Source organism: Puma concolor, chromosome B2, assembly GCF_028749965.1.
Source record: "Puma concolor isolate L17-30 chromosome B2, mPumCon1.1.hap2, whole genome shotgun sequence".
Lineage (NCBI taxonomy): Eukaryota > Metazoa > Chordata > Mammalia > Carnivora > Felidae > Puma > Puma concolor.
Window position 1 is genome coordinate 82,186,723 of NC_141671.1, and position 23,763 is coordinate 82,210,485.

At 38.4% G+C, this 23,763-nt stretch overlaps 1 protein-coding gene across 8 annotated transcripts in view; it reads right to left on the reverse strand.

Moving 5' to 3' along the window:
• BACH2 (BACH transcriptional regulator 2) overlaps nucleotides 1–23,763 on the reverse strand; it is a 356,529-nt gene that overhangs the window by 69,390 nt on the left and 263,376 nt on the right. For all 8 annotated transcript variants that reach the window (XM_086707426.1, XM_086707429.1, XM_086707425.1 and 5 more), the window contains one exon: nucleotides 9,790–10,044. In XM_086707426.1, the coding sequence (XP_086563552.1) occupies nucleotides 9,790–10,032 (243 nt within the window). In that variant the 5' untranslated portion in view covers nucleotides 10,033–10,044. The remainder of the gene's footprint in view (nucleotides 1–9,789; nucleotides 10,045–23,763) is intronic.

Here is a 23,763-nt window from a genome sequence, read left to right on the forward strand (position 1 = left end):
ATTCATATATACAGAAGAGTTTTAAAACGAATAGGTATGCGGGTAACAATTTTATAAAATGTAATGCAAACAACTTTACTGTCAGAGGCTTTGTTTGAATCCATTAAAAAATGTTAACTACTGCGGTCATCTCATATAGCAATAAATAGGTAGAGTGAAAAGAATCCTTAAACTGGCTTTGAAATCAGGTCACTTAAAAATAATTTTTAAATATGTCTTAGTTTTTGTCAACTCAACTCCTTCTACTATGCCAAAATAGGAGCACGATTCTGCTAAGTTTCTTTAAATAGGACTTACTGGCCTCAGGATTTAAAAAATGTAAGAGGTTTGGAAACAGCTTATGCATTTCAGTTTTAAAATTAGCTATTGCTGTGGCTATTTTCACACCAGATTTCCCTCCCTCTGTATCAGCACCATTGAGCAGCCTTTGGAGATGGAATCACAATAGTATTAGCTCTTCTTTTCATGGCTTTGCTTTATTACACCCCCATTTGAGACTGAGGCCCAGATTTCAGGGCTGGAAGTCACCTTTACGTTACTATAAATAAGTTCTGCCTTCAGGCATTTCAAAATTATCAGCATGATTCTGGGACTTGAAAACTTCTTACTTGCCAGCAAGTAGTTACCTGGAATATTTTGACTTATTATTTATTTGCTTTTTTTTTTCATCTGCTGCCAAGTCTCACTAACGCAACTTGGAAAATTGCACCACAGCTTTTAATGAGGATTCTGAGGTAAGAGCCATTTCATCAGAGAAGACTCTGCTTTCCTTTTATGGGAATAACAACACCTCCTGTTTATATAGCACCATCCTTCCAAGAAGTGTAACATACCACATTTCATTAATCTGAACAGCAGCCCCACAAGTCAAGCTGGTAACCAGTATCATTACTCCCTACAAACTCATGTTGAAATTGAGGTCATGAAATGCAACTGTTTTTTTCAAAATCCCAAGACCTTCTGAAACGGAGAGCAATAATCTGAATCTTCTGTGATTTGCTTGTGTTCCAGGCTATCAAACAGCCCTGTGGTTCTACAGCTCTTAACTGTCATCTTCTGTGAACTGTTGTAATACCATTTCTGAAAAGTCCGAGAATTCATGAAGGTGAGTATGAGAAGTGAGCTCGTTCCTCTTGGTGAAATTCTACGGTTCTTCCTTTTCCTGACTGGTGTGACTCTCACGGCCTTTCTCTACCTTTCAATCCAAACATCTCTCCTCTTTCTGACTAGTAGGATGTATTCTGTCAGACTTCAGAGATCATTCAGTTCAACTTCATCATTTTCAGGTAAGGATGTGCCTTGCTAAGTTGAGTCTGCCCACTTGGTCGGTAGCTCCCATCCTCTTTAAAGTACCTAAGGGCATCTGTTTAGCAATTGGCCTTTATTATTAAGTTTTCTCTCTTTTGCAACATTCCCATCAGCCCAAATATTAATTAGGATGGGCTAGGCTCTGCCGAGGAAACAAACACCAAATCTTAATGACTTAACATGAGGGTTTATTTCTCATTCACGTCAGAGTCTGATTTGAGTCAGATGGATCTTCTCCAACAGTGACTCAGGGATCTGGGCTGCAGTTCCAACATCTTGGCGTTCTTAGAGTTCTTTGACACCAGTTAAATGGGTGGGAAAGGACATGAAGAACTCATACCTACTTTTAACTGTCTCAGACCAGAAGGGACCCATGACTTCTACTCATATTTCTTTCGCTGCATCTAGTTACATAGCACTCCTGATCGTAAATTTGGTCTTCCTATGCGTCCGGGAAAGAAAGGAAAATTGACTGATCATCTTTACCACAGAGTGCAAACATGCTGGGATTCCTACCTACTTAAAACACACACACACACCCCCCCCAAATAAAGCCTTCGACACCATTTACCTCCAGCTGCTGGCCCATTTCTCTGCTCCCTATAACTAGGAAGGCCTAAAAATGTAGCCTGCACTAGCTTTTTCAAATTCCTCTCTTCCAATTCTCTTCAGAACATAATCACATTGGATTTTGATCCCTCTGTTCCCTCAAAATGCTCAATGAAATCACAAATGGCTTCCAGACTGCTAGGTGGTCAATTTTCAGCCTTCATCGTAGCTGACTATTGGCATCATTTGACAAAGTTGATTACTCTCTCCTCCTTGAAATGCTTTCTTTATCTGGCTTCCAGCATACTATATATGTCTGCTTTTCCTTCTATCTTAATGCTTATTCCTTCTGATCTGCTATGCTGACTCCTCTTTCTCTCTCTGACTTCTTGATTCTAGAAAGCCCCAAGGCTCAATCCTGGGACCTCTTTTTTTTCCCTTCCCTATCTACACTGGTTCCCTTGGTGATTGTATTTTGTCTTGTGGCTTTCAATATCACCAATAATCTGGTATTAAAACTTCTATCTCTAGGCTGGAGTTGTCCCATGAATTCCAACTATGATATCCTACAGTACACTAGACATCTCTACTGTGATGTTAACACACATCTCAAACTTAATGTGTATGGAACAGAACTCCTATTCCCATTCCAACCACTTGAAACCTACTCCTTCCAGTCTTCACCAATTCCAGTTAATGGCAACTCCATTCTTTCAACAGTTCAAACCCCAAACCTTGGAGTTATCTTTAACTCCTTTCTTTTCTTTCCATCCTATATCCATTCTCTAAGGGAATCCCATTATCTCTTCCTTAAAAATATCATCAGAATCTGACATGGATCATCACTACTGGTATCACTCTCATTTAAGCCAATGTGTTGTGCCTGGGTTGTTGCCTTAGCATCTTGCTTTTGCCTTTGCCTTCTCTTTTAATCTATATTCATATAGCAGTCAGGATGATCTCCTGTGAAACCCTCCAATGGCCTCCCAACTCATTCCGAGAAAAGGTGATGTATCTAAGAGGTGCACAGCCTGGCACTGTTACTGGACAGGCCTCCTTCTACTCTACCACTTGCTTATTCTGTTACTTTGTGTAAATCATGCCAAGCCCATTCCAGGCTCTGGGCCCTTCTCTTGCTATTCCTTCTGTCTAGATCACCCAGATGTCAGCATGGCTGGCTCTCTCACCTCCTTCAAGTCTTTACTCAAAGTCATCCCCTCTAAAAAATTCCTTTTTTGACCATCTTTATCTATCTATCTATCTATCTATCTATCTATCTATCTATCTACTTACCCACCTACCTATTTATCTATCTACATATTGAGTATAGTTGACACACAATGTTACATTAGTTTCAGGTGTACAACATGATGATTCAACAAGTTCATACACTATACTACGTTCACCACAAGTGTGGCTACCATCTGTCATAATGCAATGCTATTGCAATGTCATTGTTGGCCACTATATTTAAAATTGCAGTGCTCTGACACTCCTTAACATCCTTCTGTTTTATTTTCCTTAATAGTATCTACCCAAGTACATATTATATTTATTTATTTTCCGTCTCTTTTCCTTCTCCCTCACTGGAATATAAACTCAGTTTTGTTCACTAAGTTTACCCCATAGCTAGAACAGTGCTTCCTGGTAAATAATAGGGCCCTGATAAATATTTGTTCAATGAATGAAAAAATGAGTGTGGAAACAGAAGTCCAAAGAGGCTGACTGGTTTGGTAAAGACCTTACATGAAGTTAGTGAAAAGGTTCAGACTGTGGTTTTTCCAGATCCTCAGGGCTGATGTTGCTTAAATCTAAAACTTTTCCTATTACTCTTCTTCAGAGGTTTGTCCAGGTAGTGAATGGGGTGAGGCTATAGGGCTGGCTCCGTGCTCTGGGGTGGGTGAGTGTTTTATTCTTCTTATCCTGGTCACATACCTCAATTACTGTTTCCCATCAATTCTCACCTCCCCCCAAGTTACAGTCAGACTAAGAATGCTGTTGACATCCTGTGCTACAGTGTTAAATACTTTCTGTAGTATTACACACTGAAAAGACTGTCCAAAGATAATCATGACTATCTTATTGCTTCTTTAAAAGACTGGACCTAAGCCATCCCAGATACATTAACAGCTTTCATCTCCTCTAAAAACTTTCAGGCAAGAAGATTCCATAGTTTCCTTATTGTTCTCTGTACTAGGCAATACTACTGCAAGAACATTCTTTATTGTGCCCTGTGGTTAAGACTTAACAACAAATACCTTTGCTGCAGAATCCTTCTGGGTCAGTTTTCCTTTTTGTTTAGCCCTGAAAAAAATGAGATCTGCCCTAAAATGTTGAGAGGGAGGGAGATGGGGGGAGAGAGAGAGAGACTGAGAGAGAGAGAGAGAGAGAGAGAGAGAGAGAGAAGTGAAAGAGAGAAAAGGCAAAAGACAGAGATGGAAAGTGAATGAACTTTTGAGATATACTTATACCTAGGAAAGCATATGGTCTGCCTGAAAGGGCATACTGACCCCTACCCAATAGCTATTCTCTGTATGAACCTTTCCTCTTCTCTAGAGAGTGAAAAACACCATGGGTAGTAAACCCAAAGAAAAGTGGTGGCGTTTTGGCAATAACCTTTTTTCCTCCCCTTGTTTTAAAAATATTTATTTATTTTTTTACAAATAAAAATTATATATACTTAAGGTATATAATGTGACATTTATACACACACACATACACACTGTGAAATGATCACCATAATCAAGCTAATTAACATACCTGTCACCTCGCATGCTTATCATTTGTGTGTGTGTATGTGTGTAGTGAGAACAATTGAGATCTATTATCTTAGCAAATTTCAATTATATAATACATTATTATTAACTGGTCACCATGCTATATATTAGGTTTCCAGAACTTACTCATCTTATAACTGAAAGTCTGTACCGTTTGATCAATATTTCCACTTTTTCCCTCCCACCTCCCCAAGCTTCTGATAACCACCATTTACTCTCTGTTACTATCCTTTGACTTTTTTTTTTTTTTTTTAGATGCCACATATAGTGAGATCCTGCAATATTTGTCTTTCTATGTCTGGCTTTCACTTAGCATAATGTCCTCCAGGTTTACTCATGTTGCGGCAAACAGCAGGATTTCTTTCCTTTTTGAGACTGAATAAGACACATGCATACCACCTTCTCTTTATCCAGTCATCTGTCAATAGACAAGTTGTTTTCACATCTTGACTGTTGTGAATAATGCTGCAGTGAACATGGGAGTGCAGATATCTCCTCGAGATAGTGATTATATTTCTTTAAGATATATATCCAAAAGTGGGATTGCTGGATCACATTGTAGTTCTATTTTTAGTATTTTGAGGAACCTCCATCCTATCTTCCACAGTGGCTGCACCAATTTACATTTCCACCAGCAGTGCAAAAGGGTTCTCTTTTCTCCACATCCTCACCCATACTTGTTACCTTTTGACTTTTTGATAATAGACCTTGGCAATAACCGCTTAACAGCCGCTCTTCCTCTGGCATTCTGGGAGGGAGCCAAGCAGCCCCATAAGGGCAGCGTTGATATGCAAACCCACAGTGGGCTCCATGTCTTCACAGGAAGCACACCCCATCCCTGCCCTCTGTACTTGACATGCCATAAGACTGAACTTCATGACTGTGATGCCATCCAGCATGGTTGGCATCCAGCCCAAAATGGTCTCCAGGACTACAGCTAAGGAGGTGTTTGTTGAGCCAGCTTTAATACTAATGAGCAGTGGAGTAATGGCCTTGCAATGCTTGGCACATCGACCACTTTCTCTTCATCTGTAAGCACAAAATACACTTACTAATTATAAATTAAATGATCTGTTTTATTATTTAACTAAAGTACTAAGTACAATGCCTTATGTTCTACTATTTGCTGATACACATTCTTGGGTGTGTTTTTCAAAAGGGAGCCAACACTCAAGTCATGTAAACTCTAGGGACTGACTATCTGTCATTCCATTTTTAGAAAAAAAAAAAAAAAAACAGAAAAGAAAAAGAGAAGAGCAAGACATTTCAATTACTTCTTGACTTCCAGAAGGAGACCTCTATTTTTGTTTCTCACCCTTTTATTTTAGAGGCTATACTGGGCAGTGTGAGTGGCTCTAATTTGCTGGTAATCACATTGCCCATCAGGAGTCACGTTTTTGGGGTAGAAATGCACAACTGGACAACCAGAGACCAGAGCTGGCTTTGACCTAGACTGACCATGTAGAGGAGAGGGAGGGGCAGCAGTATGTATCTGGAAGTTTTGTAGTCCAAAAAAGAGCTTTCAGGCACAGCCATGAGGGGTCCCTGAGAAGCACAGAGGCTGGCTGGTCAGGAAGTGTAAGGTGGGCCAAGTGTGAACAAGGCTGGGACAGACCAGAAGTTGATTTGAACTTGGGGACAGGATTATGATGAGGTTTAAAAATTTCCAAGGAGCTAACGAAAAAAATTTTTTTTTAATGTTTATTTACTTTTGACAGAAAGAGAGCATGAGCAGGAGGGGCAGAGAGAGAAAGAGTCGCAGAATCTGAAGCAGGCTCCACGCTCTGAGCTGTCAGCACAGAGCCTGATGTGGGGCACGAACCCACGAACCATGAGATCATGACTTGAGACGAAGCTGGATGTTTAACTGACTGAGCCACCCAGGTGCCCCTCAAATGTTTTTTCTTACGTTATATGAACCAAATGCCAATTAGTTCCAAGCAACTACTTTCCAAGGTAATGTTTGGGATGTTTGCTTATTCGCTACTTAATTCAAATTCTAAAGTCATTCACTGAACCAAGTGGACAATGACTATAGAGCCTGCAAGGACATTTCAGTGTGCACATAGGGAAGAAAAACAATGCTTAGCACTTGGGGCCACAGGAGGGTGCTCTGAGCAGAGGGAGCGGGCTCTTTTGGAAGGAGGTGTTAGGAACAATTATAGACCCACAAAGGAAAATGCCAACTGTGGCTGGCTTGCCTGCCCTATCAGCAAGATACTCAAAGCTGGGTTACTGACAATATGAATCCATGTTTCATAGGAAGGAAAAAAAAATCTAGTTATATCTGAAGGTTTCAGGTACATGAGCAATCAGAAGGTTTTAATGGTTTGGAAATGCAGATAATGTAGAAACAGTGATCATTTTCATGACTAAGAAGAAAGAAAATCAACACATAGCAAATTCCCACTTAGCTGGAATACAAACAATCAAAAAGGCCAAACAGCAGATTTTTGTGTGATGTCTATATAATGTACCTCTTGCTTTAAAGAGTCCCTAATACCAAGGAAATAAGTGATTATCAGGGATTTGATCTAAAGAAACTTAGTTATGCCATATGCATTTATATCCTGATTTCCTTTAAATTTTACTGTCTTGTTATTGTAATATGATAAATAACTCAAGGATTTCAGAGTGTGAGGAGTTTTTATAGGTAGAAACCGGAGCTCAGAGAGGTTAAGTGACTGGATCAGGATCCCACAGCTAACCAGGGGCAGGCCAGGGCTTTTGGGCACACAGTCAAGGAAGTCTCGAGATGGGGCTGTCAACGAAGAGAGACTAAATTACATAAAATATGATTTTCATTTATAAATATATTTTAATATAACCTTTTTCTTAAAAAAAATTTTTTTAACGTTTATTTATTTTTGAGACAGGGAGAGACAGAGCATGAACGGGGGAGGGTCAGAGAGAGAGGGAGACACAGAATCTGAAGCAGGCTCCAGGCTCTGAGCTGTTAGCACAGAGCCCGACGTGGGGCTCAAACTCATGGACCATGAGCTCATGACCTGAGCCGAAGTCGGACACTCAACTGACTGAGCCACCCAGGCGCCCCTTTAATATAACCTTTTTTTGAAAATCAGTAAAAAACATAAATGAAGTAGCTCTCAAAAAGATACAGATAATAAATAAACTATAAGCCACACCTTCTCCCCAAGACCATTCTGGATAACTGGAAGTTTCCCAAATATTTGCAGGGAAGTCCAGAGTTGGAATAAATTGCAAGGCATTCTTGGTGCCCATCTAGAGAAAAAAGAGTCTTACATTTGATGAATGCCTACTATGGGATAGAGACCATGCTGAGAAATTTTATGTTTATCCTCTCACCTAATGACAGGTTAAGTGTTCACCCAATTGACCTGGATGAGGAAACCCCAGCTCAGGATCACACCATTCCTTGGCCTTCCTCCATTACTTGGTACATAAACTTCCCTCCCTACACCAGTCCCAATTACCAATTTGTCCTTTTGCTTCTAGTATTGGGATCTTTCTACTTAAGATTTCTTAGGGGTGTGAAGAGTGATACTGGAGCCTTTCATGTGGGTACATAAAAAAGAATACTAATGTGAAAATGTTGAGCGCTTATGCAATCCTTGCTATCAGCTGGCCGCTCTCCTGCTCTGCAGGGTTAACAGCAGATGTTTCACAAGGGACTGGATCTGGTGACGAACCTCCCCTCCAAGCCCCCATGACTTGTTTGCATATTTGTTTCTTATGTTGAATTTGGATGCCTTTCTGTGGAGCAGGTGCTTGCTCCACTGCTTCCTAGTGTCTTATACACAACCTGCTTTTATTTATTTATATTATTTTCCAGGCCTCTGGAGGCATTTGGATTTGTGAGCCCTGGGATTTAATGCTAGTTTTACTCATTAGCACCTCACATCAGGGTCATAGGGTCTCTCAGAGTTGCTGTGAAAAGCTGATGAGTTGCTGTGGGTCACTGCGCAACCCTGGAGCTCTGTTCGCATACGCTGTGGATTTGAGTTGTACCTTGGGAAATTGTGCAGTGCACAGCCTGGCCCTAGTGTTACACACTGTGTAGATGCACAAGGAAAGATTCTGGACCTGAACACAAAGTGTAAGGCTGCTCAGTGTTACCCTTCGTCCCATGTAAATGAAGGGGAGGTACGATGATGGAGGCAGCGGGGTCCTTGGGTGGCTCAGCTGGTTGAGTGACCAACTTCGGCTCAGGTCATGATCTCATTGTTTGTGGGTTCAAGCCCCACGTCATGCTGTGCACTGACAGCATGGAGCCTGCTTTGGATTCTCTGTCTCTTTCTCTCTCTCTGCCCCTCCTCCACTTGCGCATGTGTGCGTGTGCTCTCTCTCCCTCTCTCTCAAAAACAAATAAACATCAAAAAAAAAAACCAACAGGGGGAATAAGTTGGACTATGTCCAAATTACTCCTACAAAAAAAAATTAAAAAAAAAGACTATATAAATAGAGGAATTGTATCCACAGTTCGAAGGGTGACCAATTTAATATTCTGTCATTATGAAGCCCATCTTTTGAGTTCGTCCAGCTTAGGCTGTCCAGCTGAATGTCAACTCTCAACAGAATGAGTCCAGCTACTAGTGTCCCTAAAGTACAGACATAACTGTGCTCACTGAAGTAATTAAGAAACATGAGTAGGGTATTTTCAACAATGGTGAGAAAAGCAAGTTTACACTTCTTAGAATCCTACTATATTAACTGTGAAAATTACTGACTCCTTTAACTTTTCCCCCAAGCAAGGAATGCGCTGTGAATACTTTCATTCTTTTACTCTCAAGGGAAATCAAGTGCTCCTTCAACCATCTGAAAGAGAAAAATCATAGCCACAAGTCCCAGTGACTCAGATCGCACATCCAGGACTGTAACAAACTTTGGCTACACTACTCAAAACCTGAAGAGTAAGTGAACTAGAAACTATGAATGACTGTGACATTCAGTTCCCTTCAAGAAAGACACTCTGCTCCGATTCATGCCTCTGAGATTTTAAATGCATCACATAGAAACTGGCTATGCCACAAACCTAACAGTGTTGGTGACTTGGACATCAAGCCCTTGGGCAGGAATGTGGGCCAGGGTCCACCTTCTAGCACCTACTTAGACAACTGTCTACAAGTTAGTAAGCCTCCACGAGCAGCCACACAAACAAAGCAAACTACTATACCTCCTCAGGCAAGCTGACCACCAAGTCATTTTTCGTCTGTCCAACCAGCGCCTGCCAGAAGTATTCACTGCATGCGGCCAGCACAGCCCGGTGGGCCCGGAACTCCTTCCTTTCCACGATCAGAGTCACGTCACAGAGAATATCCTTTTTCCGTTGGTCATTGAGGCCCAGGAGGATGTTGGTGCAGTGGACTGTGGACTCATACACATACATGGGGGAGTCAGGCTTCTCATCCACAGACATGCCGTTCACACCCTGAAAGAAAGAAAGGCTGGGTCAGCATAGCTACCTGAGTTGGATACAGAAGGTGAGAAGAACATCATGGTTCCTGTGTCTCACTGCCATGAGCTAGGCAAAAGGGAGAATTGTCCATTAGCATATTCATGATCAGCATAATGAGCTCACAAAACATATCTGGAAAGTCACATTCAACAGCTGACTTTTATACTTTCCACTTACTGGATCCTTTTACTTTATGGAAAACAAAGCCAAGTCTCTTAAAACACCCCAAACATTTAAAACACATACGCACTCTAAAACTTGGTAGTTTTGATTTTGTTAGCCAACCGGAGAGGAACTTCCACATATGCATAGTCCCAATTCAAGTATTAATTGAGCTTTGTGTTAAGGGGAAATGAATCATTTTAAAGTATCTGCAATGCTCTCTTGATGAAGTACATGTAAGCTCCTAGGTTGATATTTGGCTAAGATGCCAAGAAGAATAGGTATCTGATCACAAGACACAATTTAACAAGTGAGGTAAACTGTATGTGTTCCAAAGTGTAGATATGGCCAGCTATTGCAATTGCCCTCTGCCACTTTAAGACAAAGCAGAGCGAACATCATGCTACTGTTGCGCATGAAAATCTCTTGAAAAGAATTGTGTGTCATTATCCCAGCAGACTGGATATTCATCCTGATGAAGGAAACACAATATATCACATTAAGAGTCACAAGAAAGATGTATTCCACAGTGAAGATTACTTTTACAAAAGGGTTCTTTGCTGTAAGAAGTGTCCACTGATGCACTTTAAACAATAGTATCTGTAACTAATTTGCATAACATAGTTTTTCAGTAATGTCTTCTACTAGTATGGATTCCAATAAAGTTTTACTTTCTTTTTGGCTTCATTCTTATTTTAATAACTTTAACACACAATAAACTACATGTATTTATAGTGGGTGGTTTGATAAGTTTGGCATATAGCCACAACCGTGAAACCATTAATCACGATCAAGAGAGGGAACATAGCCTTCACGACCAAAAAGTCTCTTTATGCCCCTGAATAGTCCCTCCCTCCCACCTCTCTGTGGTCCACCCCCTTGAAACAACAGTTTTGCTTTTTGACACTATATATTAGTTTGCATTTTCTGTATCTTATATAAATGGAATCATACAGCTTATATTCTTTTATGTCTGGCTTCTTTGACTCAGCATAGTTATTTTGCAATTCATCCATGTTGCTGCATGCATCAAACATTTGTTCCTTTATTGCTGAGTAGCGTTCCATCGTATGGATACAGCACAATTTTTTATCCATTCATCTACTGGCAGAAATTTGGATGTTTCCAGTTTGGGGCTATTACAAACAAAGCTGCTCTGAGTTAGTGTATAAATCTTTGTATAAACATGCTTTCATTTCTCTTGTGTAAATTCCTAGGGGTAAAATGGATGGATCATTTGGTATATGTAACTCTAACTTTTTTTTTAAGTTTATTTATTTAATTTGAGAGACAATGAGCAGGGGTGAGGCAGAGAGAAAGGGTGGGGGTCAGAGGATCAGAAACAGGCTCCATGCTGACAGCACAGAGACCAATGCAGGGCTCAAACTCACAAACCGAGAGATTATGACTTGAGCCGAAGTCAGTTGCTTAACCCAATGAGCCACCCAGATGCTCCTGTAAGTCTATTAAAAAGTGACTGTCCCTGTTTTATACAGTGGTTGTATCATTTTGCATTTCAACAGCAGAGTATGAGAGTTCCATCCTTGTCGCCACTTGTTATACTCAGTCTTTCTAATTTTGGCCATTCTAATAAGTATTCTGTTATATCTCTTTGTGGTTTTAATTTGTTTTCCTCTAATGACTAAAGATGCTGAGCATCTTTCATGTGCTTATTTGTCATCAATTTACCTCCTCTGGAGAGATGTCTATTCAGATTATTTGCCCATTTTCTATTGGGTTGTTTCCTTGTTATTGAGTTTTGAGCATTCATTATATATTCTGGATACAAGTCCTTTATCAGATATGTGATTTGAAAGTACTTTCTCCAAGCCTGTAGCTTGTCTTTTCTTTCTCTGAATAGTGTGTTTCGAAGAGCAGAAAGTCTTCATCTGAAGAAGACCAATCAAGCAATTTTTCTTTTATGGATCATGCTTTGGTGTCATATCTTAAAAAAAAAAAAAAAAACTTGGCTTAAATCAAGGTCACATCTTCTGTACCTAATTTATACCTAATATATATATTTTTAATTTTTTAAATGTTTTATTTATTTTTGAGAGATAGAGAGAGACAGAGCATGAGTAGGGGAGGGGCAGAGAGAGACAGAGACACAGAATCTGAAGCAGGCTCCAGGCTCTGAGCTGTCAGCACAGAGTCGGATGTGAGATCATGACCTGAGCTGAAGTCAGACACTTAACTGACTGAGCCACCCAGGTACCCCTATACCTAATATTTTTTGATGCAATTACAAATAGTTTTGCTTTTTAGTTTAAATTCATGATTTTTCATTGCTAGTATAGAGTAATGCAAATGATTTTTGTGTATTGATCTTATATCCTGCAGCTTTGCCTAACTTATTAATTCTCATAGGCTTCTTTCTTTCTTTCTTTTTTTTTTTTTTTTTTTTTTTTTGGTACATAACATAGATTTTCTACATAGAAAATCTATGTTATCTGTGAATGAAGACATTTTACTTCCTTTCCAATCTGAATGATTTCAACGTCTTTTTCTTGCCTTACTGCATTGTCTAGAACCTCTAGTGCAATGTTGAATAGAAGCAGTAAGAGCAAACATCCTTGGTGAAGTTAGGGGAACACTTTGTCCTTTCACTGTTATTTTTGATGGTAACTATACAGACGCCCCTATTAAGTTAAGGAAGTTTCTTTCAATTCCTAGTTTGCTGGGAATTAAAAAAAAAAAGATCAGGAATGGATGGTGGATTTTGTTAACTGTGTTTTCTGCATGTATTGAAGTAATCACATAGTTTTTCTTAAGATGTTAATATGAATAATATGATTGATTTGAGTATTAAATCAATCTTACATCTCTAAAATAAACTCCACTTGACCCTAATGTACTTGTCTTGCTATACATTGTTGGATTCATTTTTCTAACATTTTGCTAAGAATTTTTGCATCTATGCTCAGTAGGATATTAATCTGTAGTTTTCATATATATATTTTTTCTTTTTTTTTTTTTAATTTTTTTTTCAACGTTTATTTATTTTTAAGACAGAGAGAGACAGAGCATGAACGAGGGAGGGGCAGAGAGAGAGGGAGACACAGAATCAGAAGCAGGCTCCAGGCTCTGAGCCATCAGCCCAGAGCCTGACGCGGGGCTCGAACTCACGGACTGCGAGATCGTGACCTGGCTGAAGTCGGACGCTTAACCGACTGCGCCACCCAGGCGCCCCTATATTTTTTCTTAAAAAAATTAATTTATTTAAATTCAACTTAGTTAACATACAGTGTAGTATTGGTTTCTCACATATATTTTTAATCAGGGTAATGCTGGTCTCACAAAATGAGTTGGAAAGTATTTCTTCCTCTTTAATTTTCTAGAAGAGTTCTTGTAGAATTGGTATCATTTCTTCCTTAAACATTTGGCAGAATTTACCTGTGAAGTCACCTTGACCTGGAATTTTAACTACAAATTCAATTAAAAAAATTGTCATATTCATTATCAAAAAGTTGTACATAATATTTCATTATTTTCCTTTTAATATCAGAATCTATATTGATGCTCACATTTCTGATATTGGGAATTTGTGTCACCTTTCTTTTCTGATCAGTTCAGCTAGAGGTTTATACACTGAATCAATATTCAAGGAACTAGTTTTTTTGTTAAGTTGATTTTCTTTATTGTTCTGTTTTCTCTAACATTGATTTCTCCTCTCATTGTTGTATCATTTCTTCTGCTTACTTTAGATTTAATTTGCTCTTCTATTTATATTACATTTATTATTTTTTAAATTTTATTTTAATTCCAGTATAGTTAACATATACTGTTACATTAGTTTCAGGTATAAAATACAGTTATTCAACAATTCTATACATTACTCAGTGCTCATCATGATAGGTGTACTCTTAATCCTCTTTACCTGTCTCACCCATTCCCCCTCTGATAACCATCAGTTTGTTCTCTATAGTTAGGCATCTGTTTTTTGGTTTGTCTCTTTTTTATTTTGTTCATTTGTTTTGTTTCTTAAATTACACATATGAGTGAAATCATATGGTATTTCTTTCTCTGACTTATGTCACTTAGCATTATACTCTCTAGATCATCCATGTTGTTGCAAATGGAAAGGTTTCATTTTTTTTTATGGTTGAGTAGTATTTCATCACACACACACACCACATCTTCTTTATCCATTCATCTGTCAATGGACACTTGGGCTGCTTCCATAATTTGGCTATTGTAAATAGTGCTGCAATAAACATAGGGGGGCACATATCCTTTTGAATTAGTGTTTTAGTATTCTTTCAGTAAATACCCAGTAGTGGAATTACTGGACCATATGATAATTGTATTTTTAAATTTTTTACTAACCTCCATACTGTTTTCCACAGTGGCTATACCAGTTTGCATCCCCACCAGTAGTACATTAGGGTTTTTTTTTTTTTTTCCACATCCTCCCTAACACTTGCTGTTTCTTGTGTTTTTGATTTTAGCCACTCTGACCAATGTGAGGTGTTATTCCATTGTAGTTTTGATTTGCATTTCCCTGATGATGAGTGATGTTGAGCATCTTTTCATGTCTGTTGGCCATCTGGATGTTTTTGAATAAATGTCTGTTCGTGTCTTTGGCCCATTTTTAAATCAGATTATTTGTTTTTTGGGTGTTGAGTTTTATAAGTTCTTTATATATTTCAGATACTAAGCCTTTATCAGATAAGTCATTTGAAAACATCTCTTATTCAGTAGATTGTCTTTTAGTGTTGTTGACTGTTTCTTTTCCTGTGCAGAAGTCTTTTATTTGGATTAGTCCCAATAGATTATTTTTGCTTTTGTTTCCCTTGCCTCAGGAGATATATCCAGAAAAATGCTGCTAAGGCTGATGTCAGAGAAATTACTGCCTGTGCTCTTTTCTAGGATTTTTATGGTTTCAGGTCTCAAATTGAGGTCCTTAATCCATTTTGAGTTTATTTTTGTGTATGGTGTAAGAAAGTGGTCCAGCTTCATTCTTTGGCATGTAGCTGTTCAGTTTTCCCAATACCATCTATTGAAGAGACTTTTTCCCATTGCATATTCTTGCCTTCTTCGTCAAAGATTCATTAACCATTAATTTGCTCTTCTTTTCCTAGTTTCCAAAGGTGGAAGTTGAGATAATTAATCTGAGATCTTTCATCTTTTCTAATAAAAGCTTTAGTGCTATACATTTCACTCTAAGTAATGCTTTAGCAGCATCTCACAAATTTTGAAATGTTTTTATATTCATTAATTTTAAAAGCCTTCTAATTTTCCTTTTGATTTCTTCCTTGATGTATACATTATTTGAAAATGTTATTTAGTTTCCAAATGTTTGAAGGAGATTTAAGATATCTTTCTCTTACTGTTTTCTGATTTATTTATTTATTTATTTAAAAAAATTTTTTTTAACGTTTATTTATTTTTGAGACAGAGAGAGACAGAGCATGAACGGGGGAGGGGCAGAGAGAGAGGGAGACACAGAATCGGAAGCAGGCTCCAGGCTCTGAGCCATCAGCCCAGAGCCCGACGCGGGGCTCCAACTCACGGACCGCGAGATCGTGACCCGGGCTGAAGTCGGACGCTTAACCGACTGAACCACCCAGGCGCCCCTGTTTTCTGATTTAATTCCCTTGTGGTCAGAGAACAAACTTTGAATGACTTCAATCCTTTTAATTTACGGACACTTGTTTTATATCCCAGAATATGGTCTATCTTGGTAAATATTCCATATGTATTTGGAAAAAAAAGTGTGTTCTGCTGTTGTCTGGAGTGTTCTGTAAATGTCAACTAAGTAAAATTGTATGATAAGTATTGTTCAAATCTTCTCTACCTTTGTTAATTTTCTGTCCATGGGTTCTATCAAGATATTGAGAAGAGGCACTGAAATATCTAACTATAATTGCATATGTGCCTATCAGTTTTTGCTTCATGAAACTTAAAATCCTGTTATTAGATGCACACATGGCTAGAGTTTTTTTTTCTCTTGATGTATTTATTCCTCTACCACAAAATGACCTTTTAATTCCTGGAAATATTATTTGCTTTGAAATCTAATTTGTCTGATATTAATATAGTCATTTCAGCTTTTTCTGATTAGTGATAGCATACTATGTCTTTCTCCCTTCTTATCTTTTTAACCTATTTGTGTCTTTATATTTAAAGTGTATTCCTTTCACAGTAATTTTCATCTCCGAAAACTGTGGTTGTCATCTCTAAAAATTCAGTATGGGTCTTTTTTAGATCTCCCATATCTCTACTTAAGATATTTAATCACTCATGGGGCACCTGGGTGGCTCAGTCATTTCAGTGTCCAACTTCAGCTCAGGTCGTACTCAGGATTCATGAATTCAAGCCCCACATCAGGCTTGCTGCTGTCAGAGCACAGCCCACTTCAGATCCTCTGTCCCCCTCCCCTCTCTCTGCCCCTCCCCGGCTTGCGCTCTCTCAAAAATAAATAAAAATGTTTAAAAAAAGATATCCAATTACTCCTCTAACTTTTTGAACATTTGGAATACTGTTATAATAACTAATTCTGTTAATTCCAACATCTGTGTCAGTTCTGGTTTAGTTCTGATTGATTGATATTTTTCTTCATTATTAGTCATATTTCCCTGCTTTTGTGCATGCCTGGACAGTTTTGATTGAATGCCAGACATTGTGGATTTTACCTTGTTGGATGCTTGATGTTTGTGTGTTCTTATGAACATTCTTAAACTTTGTCCTAGGACTCAACCCCTTGAATTATGGGTTTTCTAGTCTAGCTGATAGGAATGTGTATTATTCCTGATCCTCTGTGAGCTCTGAGTACTGTTCCTTCTAATTGTTTTGGGTGACTGTTTTCCCATTTTTGGTATTTTTCTAACACACATATGCTAATGAGTACTCTGCAGAATATTTAAGGAAACCCTCTGCAGAACTCTGAAGTTTTCTCTCTGTGAAGCTCTCTCTTCTTTGCTACTCTGCTTTCCAAAGTATAGCCACCACACTCTCTCCAGACTATTAGCTCTGTCTCCTTAGCTCAGGAGTCAGTCAAGATCTTCTTTGGTTTCTCTTTCCCCTGTCATTGTCTGGAAACACTCTCAAAACAGTAAGCTGGGCTCAGCTTATTTTGCTTCTTTTAGAGATCAATGTCCTTTGTTGCTTTGTGTCCAATGTCTTGAAAAGCATTGTTTGATATATTTTATGTTTTTATAGTTGCTTCAGGTGGGAGTAAATTTAGAAAATCTGGTACCTGTTATTCCCTCTTGGCTGGAAGTAAAAATCCTTGATTTAGTCTTTATGTTATAGGTACACCAAATGTTACAAATAATAATTTATCACATTGCTAAACATACAGTGTAAACTTCACTTACTATAAATGAGGATTTGTAATACCTACTTACAAAAATATTTCTGCAAAAAAGAAATTTTAGTTCTTTGTATTATAATAAAAGATGAACTATCTGTAAGCTTTATTTTCTGGAATCATTTTTTGTGCAATAAGCACAGCTTTTTATTTATTATTATTTTTAAATGTTTATTTATTTTGAGAGAGCAAGCGCGAGAGAGAGTGAGCATGTGCATGCAAGGAGGGAGGGGCAGAGAAAGGGAGAGGGAGAGAATCCCAAGCAGGCTTCATGGTCAGTGCGGAGCCTGTGCAGGGCTGGATCTCACTACCACAAGATCATGACCTGAGCTGATATCAAGAGTCGGACACTTAACCAACTGAGCCACCAAGGCACCCCGAGAATAGCATTTTAAATGAGACAATTCAGTTACAATGACCATTAAGCCATGGAATAAACCTGAATTTACATGGCTTTTGTCTTTATGACTAGTTAATTGCTCCTAAATTCTTTTTTTAGTAAGAAGACAAATATTTCCTATCCTGGCTTCTTTTACATGAAATGCTTCCAGGATTTTCTTATCTCCCATATAGGGTCTCAAGTCTGATTTATTTTCTCCATTCTTAGTTCTCAAATTATTACTCTTTTTCCAATCACATTCAGTTTTCTCAATCAGTCTGTGGAAATTTGTTTATTTATTTACTCATTTAAATCACAATGGCTTACATATAGCAGGCAGTATTCAAAACTAGGTGGAAAAATTAATGTTCTACAATGTAAATGTTATACTCAATTCATAAGAAGGAGGAGATTTATAAGAGATAGTTCATTTTTCCAATCCATTTGTTGTGTAATTGATATTAATGCACTTAACACCAAGAAGCCAGAAGCTTGCTATAAAGGATTCAAAGTCTACACAAAATGAAAGAAAATCTAAAGAGAAATGAAAGTGAAGTGCAGTGGAAAGAGGAATATACCAGGGATCCAGGTCTTTTCATCTGGCTCTGGCACCGACCAGCTTTGTGGATTCTGGATAAACTGTCTAAATTTCTCTGGACCTGCTTCCATATTTGTAAAATGAAAAATCTGAACTAGAGGGTCAGCAAAGTTCTTACATATCTACAATTCTAGGAGTCTTAGAGTCTATAAAATACCGTATTGGTCACACAAAGTGGGTCACTGTTATTGTAGTTGAGAGAAGCTAGCTTTCTTTGACCTTATAAAGACCATTTATATACCTTCTTTTATTGTTGTTGATGTTGCATGGCTTAAAAAAAAAAACCTACCTCTGAAGAGGTGGTTACAGGGAATGGGGTAGACAATATGCAAGGAAAAAACAATGCCTTTTTGGAGAGAAGGAACCATAATCCCAACCCCTGCTCTCACAGGTTCCAAGTTAGGAAGGTCTGTCTGGATACACCATGATATCCCTGAGTAAATGGAGGAGAACAAGTCCCTTGAGGTGAAATTACCTTTCAGAAATGGAGAATCCAAATCTAGGAAGACATTTAGTGCAACATGTAGAGCTGATGCTATTAGCTCTTTCAGTTCTGGACATCTTAGCCCATAGGTTTATTCTGGGAACCATGGCTGAGTAACGGAGTATAAACTAAAAGAATATGTCACCTGGGAACCCAAAGTGCAGTTTCACTGAGGTCCGAGTGGGGGCCTGACTGCTATAGAGCAGCACTGGGTAAGGGTCTACCCTACTAGGTGGGGAGAAGTCCTAAATAGTGGTGAAGCCAAGGCAGTGAGTGGACTCTCAGATTCCGTTTCACAAGCAAGATGGTTTCTTTCTGGCTTTAAGACAGCTGGGCAGAGGGGGCTCATGAGATGACTCAATATCCTGCTAATAGGGCAGGTTTGGGAAAATAAAGGGGTTGTAGCAATTTATGCTCCCCGAGTCAATGAAGACACTATGAACATGAACTGCTTTTTGGGTTAAACCTTCCAGAGAGTTTTAAGACACTTAAAACAGATTAGATCTGTTCGTTAAATGGTATAATCTAAAATCTATCATTCCCAGGAAGCTGTTGCTAGACTTTAACCTGTCTGAGGATTTTCATGCTTTTATTACATTATTCCTGGATAATCCTTCCTTATGCTATGCCAGCACCACTCTCTTCCTCTTGGCCTTTACATTCCTATTGGATCTTATCACACCCCTCACTGTTGGCCCCTCTTCAAGCATAATGGAACATACTGTTTCTTCTTCTTTTAGAAATCAGTCAGCCTTTCTCATCCTCCAGTTATCATGGGTGCTCTTCGAGGAACTCCCTCCAATTTGTTTTTGACTCACCAATACCAACCTGAATTCTGTTTCTCCTATCCCTGCATTATATCCCACTGAGTTTCTTTTTTTTTTCACTTGCCTTGCTAATATTAATTAAAAAACATCCCTCTGCCCCCAATGCAGCAAATCCTGAAATCTACAGCAGGACCCATGGGATCTAAGAATGAAATACTTTGTAGTGAGTAACTGAGCCCAGAATAGCATGTAGGAGTCTGACAGCCAGTCTTTACACTAAGCATTAGACAATGTGTTAAAGTGTGTAGACATTAGCTGAAATCAGATTGTAAGGAAGCTTTCCAAAGGTTCTGATTTGGGTTTTGGCTGGATCTCATTCTTCTTTCTGTAGGCCAAAAAACCCAGCTGCACATGTACATACACATATACCCCAATCATCTTATCATATGGTTCAGCAGTAAAAGTTAATTACTATTATTTTATCATAATATGCTCATTCCCTCAAAAAACTACACAGACCACAGCTCTCATCAGTCAAAGATGTAATATTAATGAATACAGACTTGCTTATTCACTTACTCATTCAGTCTTCATTCATTATTGGTTCATATTCAGAAATCAAAACATCTAACACTTAGTTCTGAAGGTTAAAAGTATAAATTGAAAAACCAAGAAGAAAAAAAATCTACAGTGGGAAATCTGAAAAGCTAAAATTCACAAAAAAGTAGTATGTTAGGTTTTTCAGACAACCTGTCATGTCTAGAATGGCTCAGATGAAAAGAAATGAATACACCTTGCAGGTAATGAAAAAGACCGAATTACAAACCATTTCACTTGAAATTCCAACCACATTTCCCATAGAAACAGGGCACTAAATAAATACTTTTGTGAATCAAACACTAAACTATTTAGTAATTGCTGACTAAATTCCTGCTCTTATCAAGCATGCTTTTTTTAAAAAAAGTTATTTACAATGAAACTATAAGGGTTAGTTTTTATAAAAGAAAGTTATCAAGTCTATAGAAATTTTAGAGTGCGTAGTGCCATTAAAATTACTAAGTTATTGCTTTTGGACTGGAAACACTTTTCAATCTCATCAAGACTCAAACTTCTTACTTAAAGTGGAAAGCAATCCAATTTCAGTATTTTATAATGGAAAACTGGAGTGCCTGTCATTTAATGTCTCTAATGCCTTAGATAGCTAAAGTAAGGGCCTGACATTGAGCAGCTAAAACGTTCTGTGTTCTTTATTTACTCAAACACTCCATCTGCGTGTGTGCTCGTCAGTGCCAAGGGAACTGAAATTTAAGGCTGCTGTTAGAAGGAAGCACTTGCAATTGTATCATCAAATCCTTAATAGCTCTGAATGGTTTTTGTACTTCAACATAAACTTCCATCTTCTTTGACCTTTCAGGAGGAAGTTCAATTTACTGACATAGTTTGTGACAATGGTTTTTACTGTACAGCTGAAAAAAAAAAAAAAAAAAAGAAACCAAAAAACATAAAGAGTTTAGGGACAGTTATCATAAGCCCCAATTTTGGAGTGATTTTTGTTGATGATGTTGTTGTTTCACTCATTTTTAAAAAACAGACCAAAATAAAAAATAACCCAAGCTTTCTAAATATCTAGTAATAAAACAGTGACAACTACTTGCACGTCTGTATTTAAATGTGAACTATATGGAGAGGCAAGGTATGATACAGAGGCTGGGCTAGAAGAAGTATTGGAAGGCCGTATGTATTAACGTAAAGGTAATAAAGAATTAAAGATATTTTACACATCCACCAAACTGGAAAGAATTACAAAGTCTGGCAATTTCAAGTGTTTGTGAAGATGTAAAACAACAGGGACTCTCATACATATGCACTGATTATGACCCAGTATTTCCATTTCCAGGTTACGCCTGAGACACTCCTGCACGTCTGTGACAGGAACTTTGTATAAGAGTGTTCACAGCAGCGTTCTTCAGCATTGCTCCCAACTGGAAACAGTATGATGTCTGTCAGTAGCTGAATGAACAAATACACTGAGGTATATTCATATATTCATATAATGGAAAGACACAAAGCAAGTTAGAGCCACATGCAACAACATGGATGAATCTCACTAATCTAATGTTGAAGACTGAGCTGGAGAAGCAAGACACAAAATAATATACACAATTGGGTTCCATTTATATCAAGTTCAAAAATGGGCAAAACTTAAATATCTAGGTATACATATGTAGGTGGTAAAACTATAAAGGAAAGACTCAGAACAGAAGTTCCATTTGTGGGGAGAGAGTTATAACTGGACAGTGGTACTGGGGGGAGGGGCTCAGGGGTGCTGTCATAATGTTCTATCTCTTGACTTTGATATGCATTCACTTTGTGTTAAATTATGCATTTGTCTAATGCACTTTTCCATATCTACATTATATTTTGTAAGTAAAAAAGAAAACCCCACTCCAAATTAAAGATCGTAGGAAAGGATTAACAGTTCAAGTTACCTGCCTCACGTTCTACCACTTAATCATGAAAGCCCTAGGGTGGGCTTTGGGCTTCAAACGAAAACACATAAAATCTGCAAAAATGGGCCAAATGTGGGGATGAGGCCCTTCAGGAGAAGGTGAGAAATCTGAGGTTGGCTTTTGCTTTCGAACAGGACTCTTTTCAGAGATCTTATGTTTCATCTTCTCTTGTGAAAACCAAATCACATCAATGCACTTCCATGTCCTTATCTATAAAATGAGGAAGTGGACTAGGTGACCTGCAAAGTATTTCTAGTTCTAATTTCTATGGTTCTATAAAAGTACAAAAACTTTTGGAAAAACTTCAAACATGAGCTTCTCTAACTACAGTTCTTGAGAAGGCTATTTTTGAGAAGCTAGAGATGGTCAAAATAACACAGCTGGCTGGAAGGGAGAAATGCCATCGCGTAACTTCTGGGAGTCATGAAGCAGAGAGGAAGACTTGCCCAATAATGCGATGTGCAGGACAGGTTCTCAGAGGCTGTCTTAGATATATGGCTACGGAATCAAGGGTGGGGGGTGGTTCATCAACTCCTCCTGAGTCTCCACCCAGTGATGTCACGTGAGAGAACACTGTTTAGGGCCTCAGGGAAAGCTACAGTTTGGGTTTAACAATAACATAGTACATATAGTGTCATCTCCAAAAGTAGATGAAAGAAATTACATGCTTTGGAATCAGTGGGTGAGAAGGACTCCATGCCAGGCTGTCCAAGATATGCCAATTATTGTTAGTGGAGGCTGGCCATGATGGGGTGTGTGTATGGTTAGGGAGAAGAACGAGCAGGCAGAAAGTGTGGAATTAAGGACTGGCAGATTTGGATACGTGGCCCTGTGATCATCTACCCTGCTCCTCTTTTCTATATCTTGATGCTTGTTTTTGGTTCTTTTGAGATAGTCCCCCAGCTAAGGGTGTAGCCAAAGCCCCCATTTATTCTGCTGGGGTAGGTCCTTTTCTACCCTTGACTAGTTTTCTTTTCTATCTTGTCACTTCCAGTTTGTCTCTTATACTACTTCTTTGTATCTATGTTCTCCATTTATATTCATTTCTCATACATCAATCTCTGCTTCCTATTAGCATTTGCTTCTTGCCTTATTAGGAGGTAGAGGACAGAGAGAAGTCATTTCGTTTCTACATTTTTCTTTATCAGGGCATCTGTGTGAAATATTCTCTCCCAGTATCCCCTTCCCTCCCCTTCTAGCCAGAGAATATTACCCTAGAGCTTCATGCTGCTAATGTGAGAAGAAATTATGAACAGTGATTAGGAGGCTAAATAAGGGTGGTGGAACCTATTTACTTCATTAGGTTCCTTCAGGGAAAAAGCAAGGATGGGAAACTAAGAGATAAGGGTTAATACTAAAAGAATAAAAGATCCATTTGACTCAGAGCAATCTTCAGTCTGCCTGGATTCTATCAGACACCCTTCTCCATGGGGAAATCATTAGAGAGAAATGACATGCAAAGTACGCCATAAAGCATCTG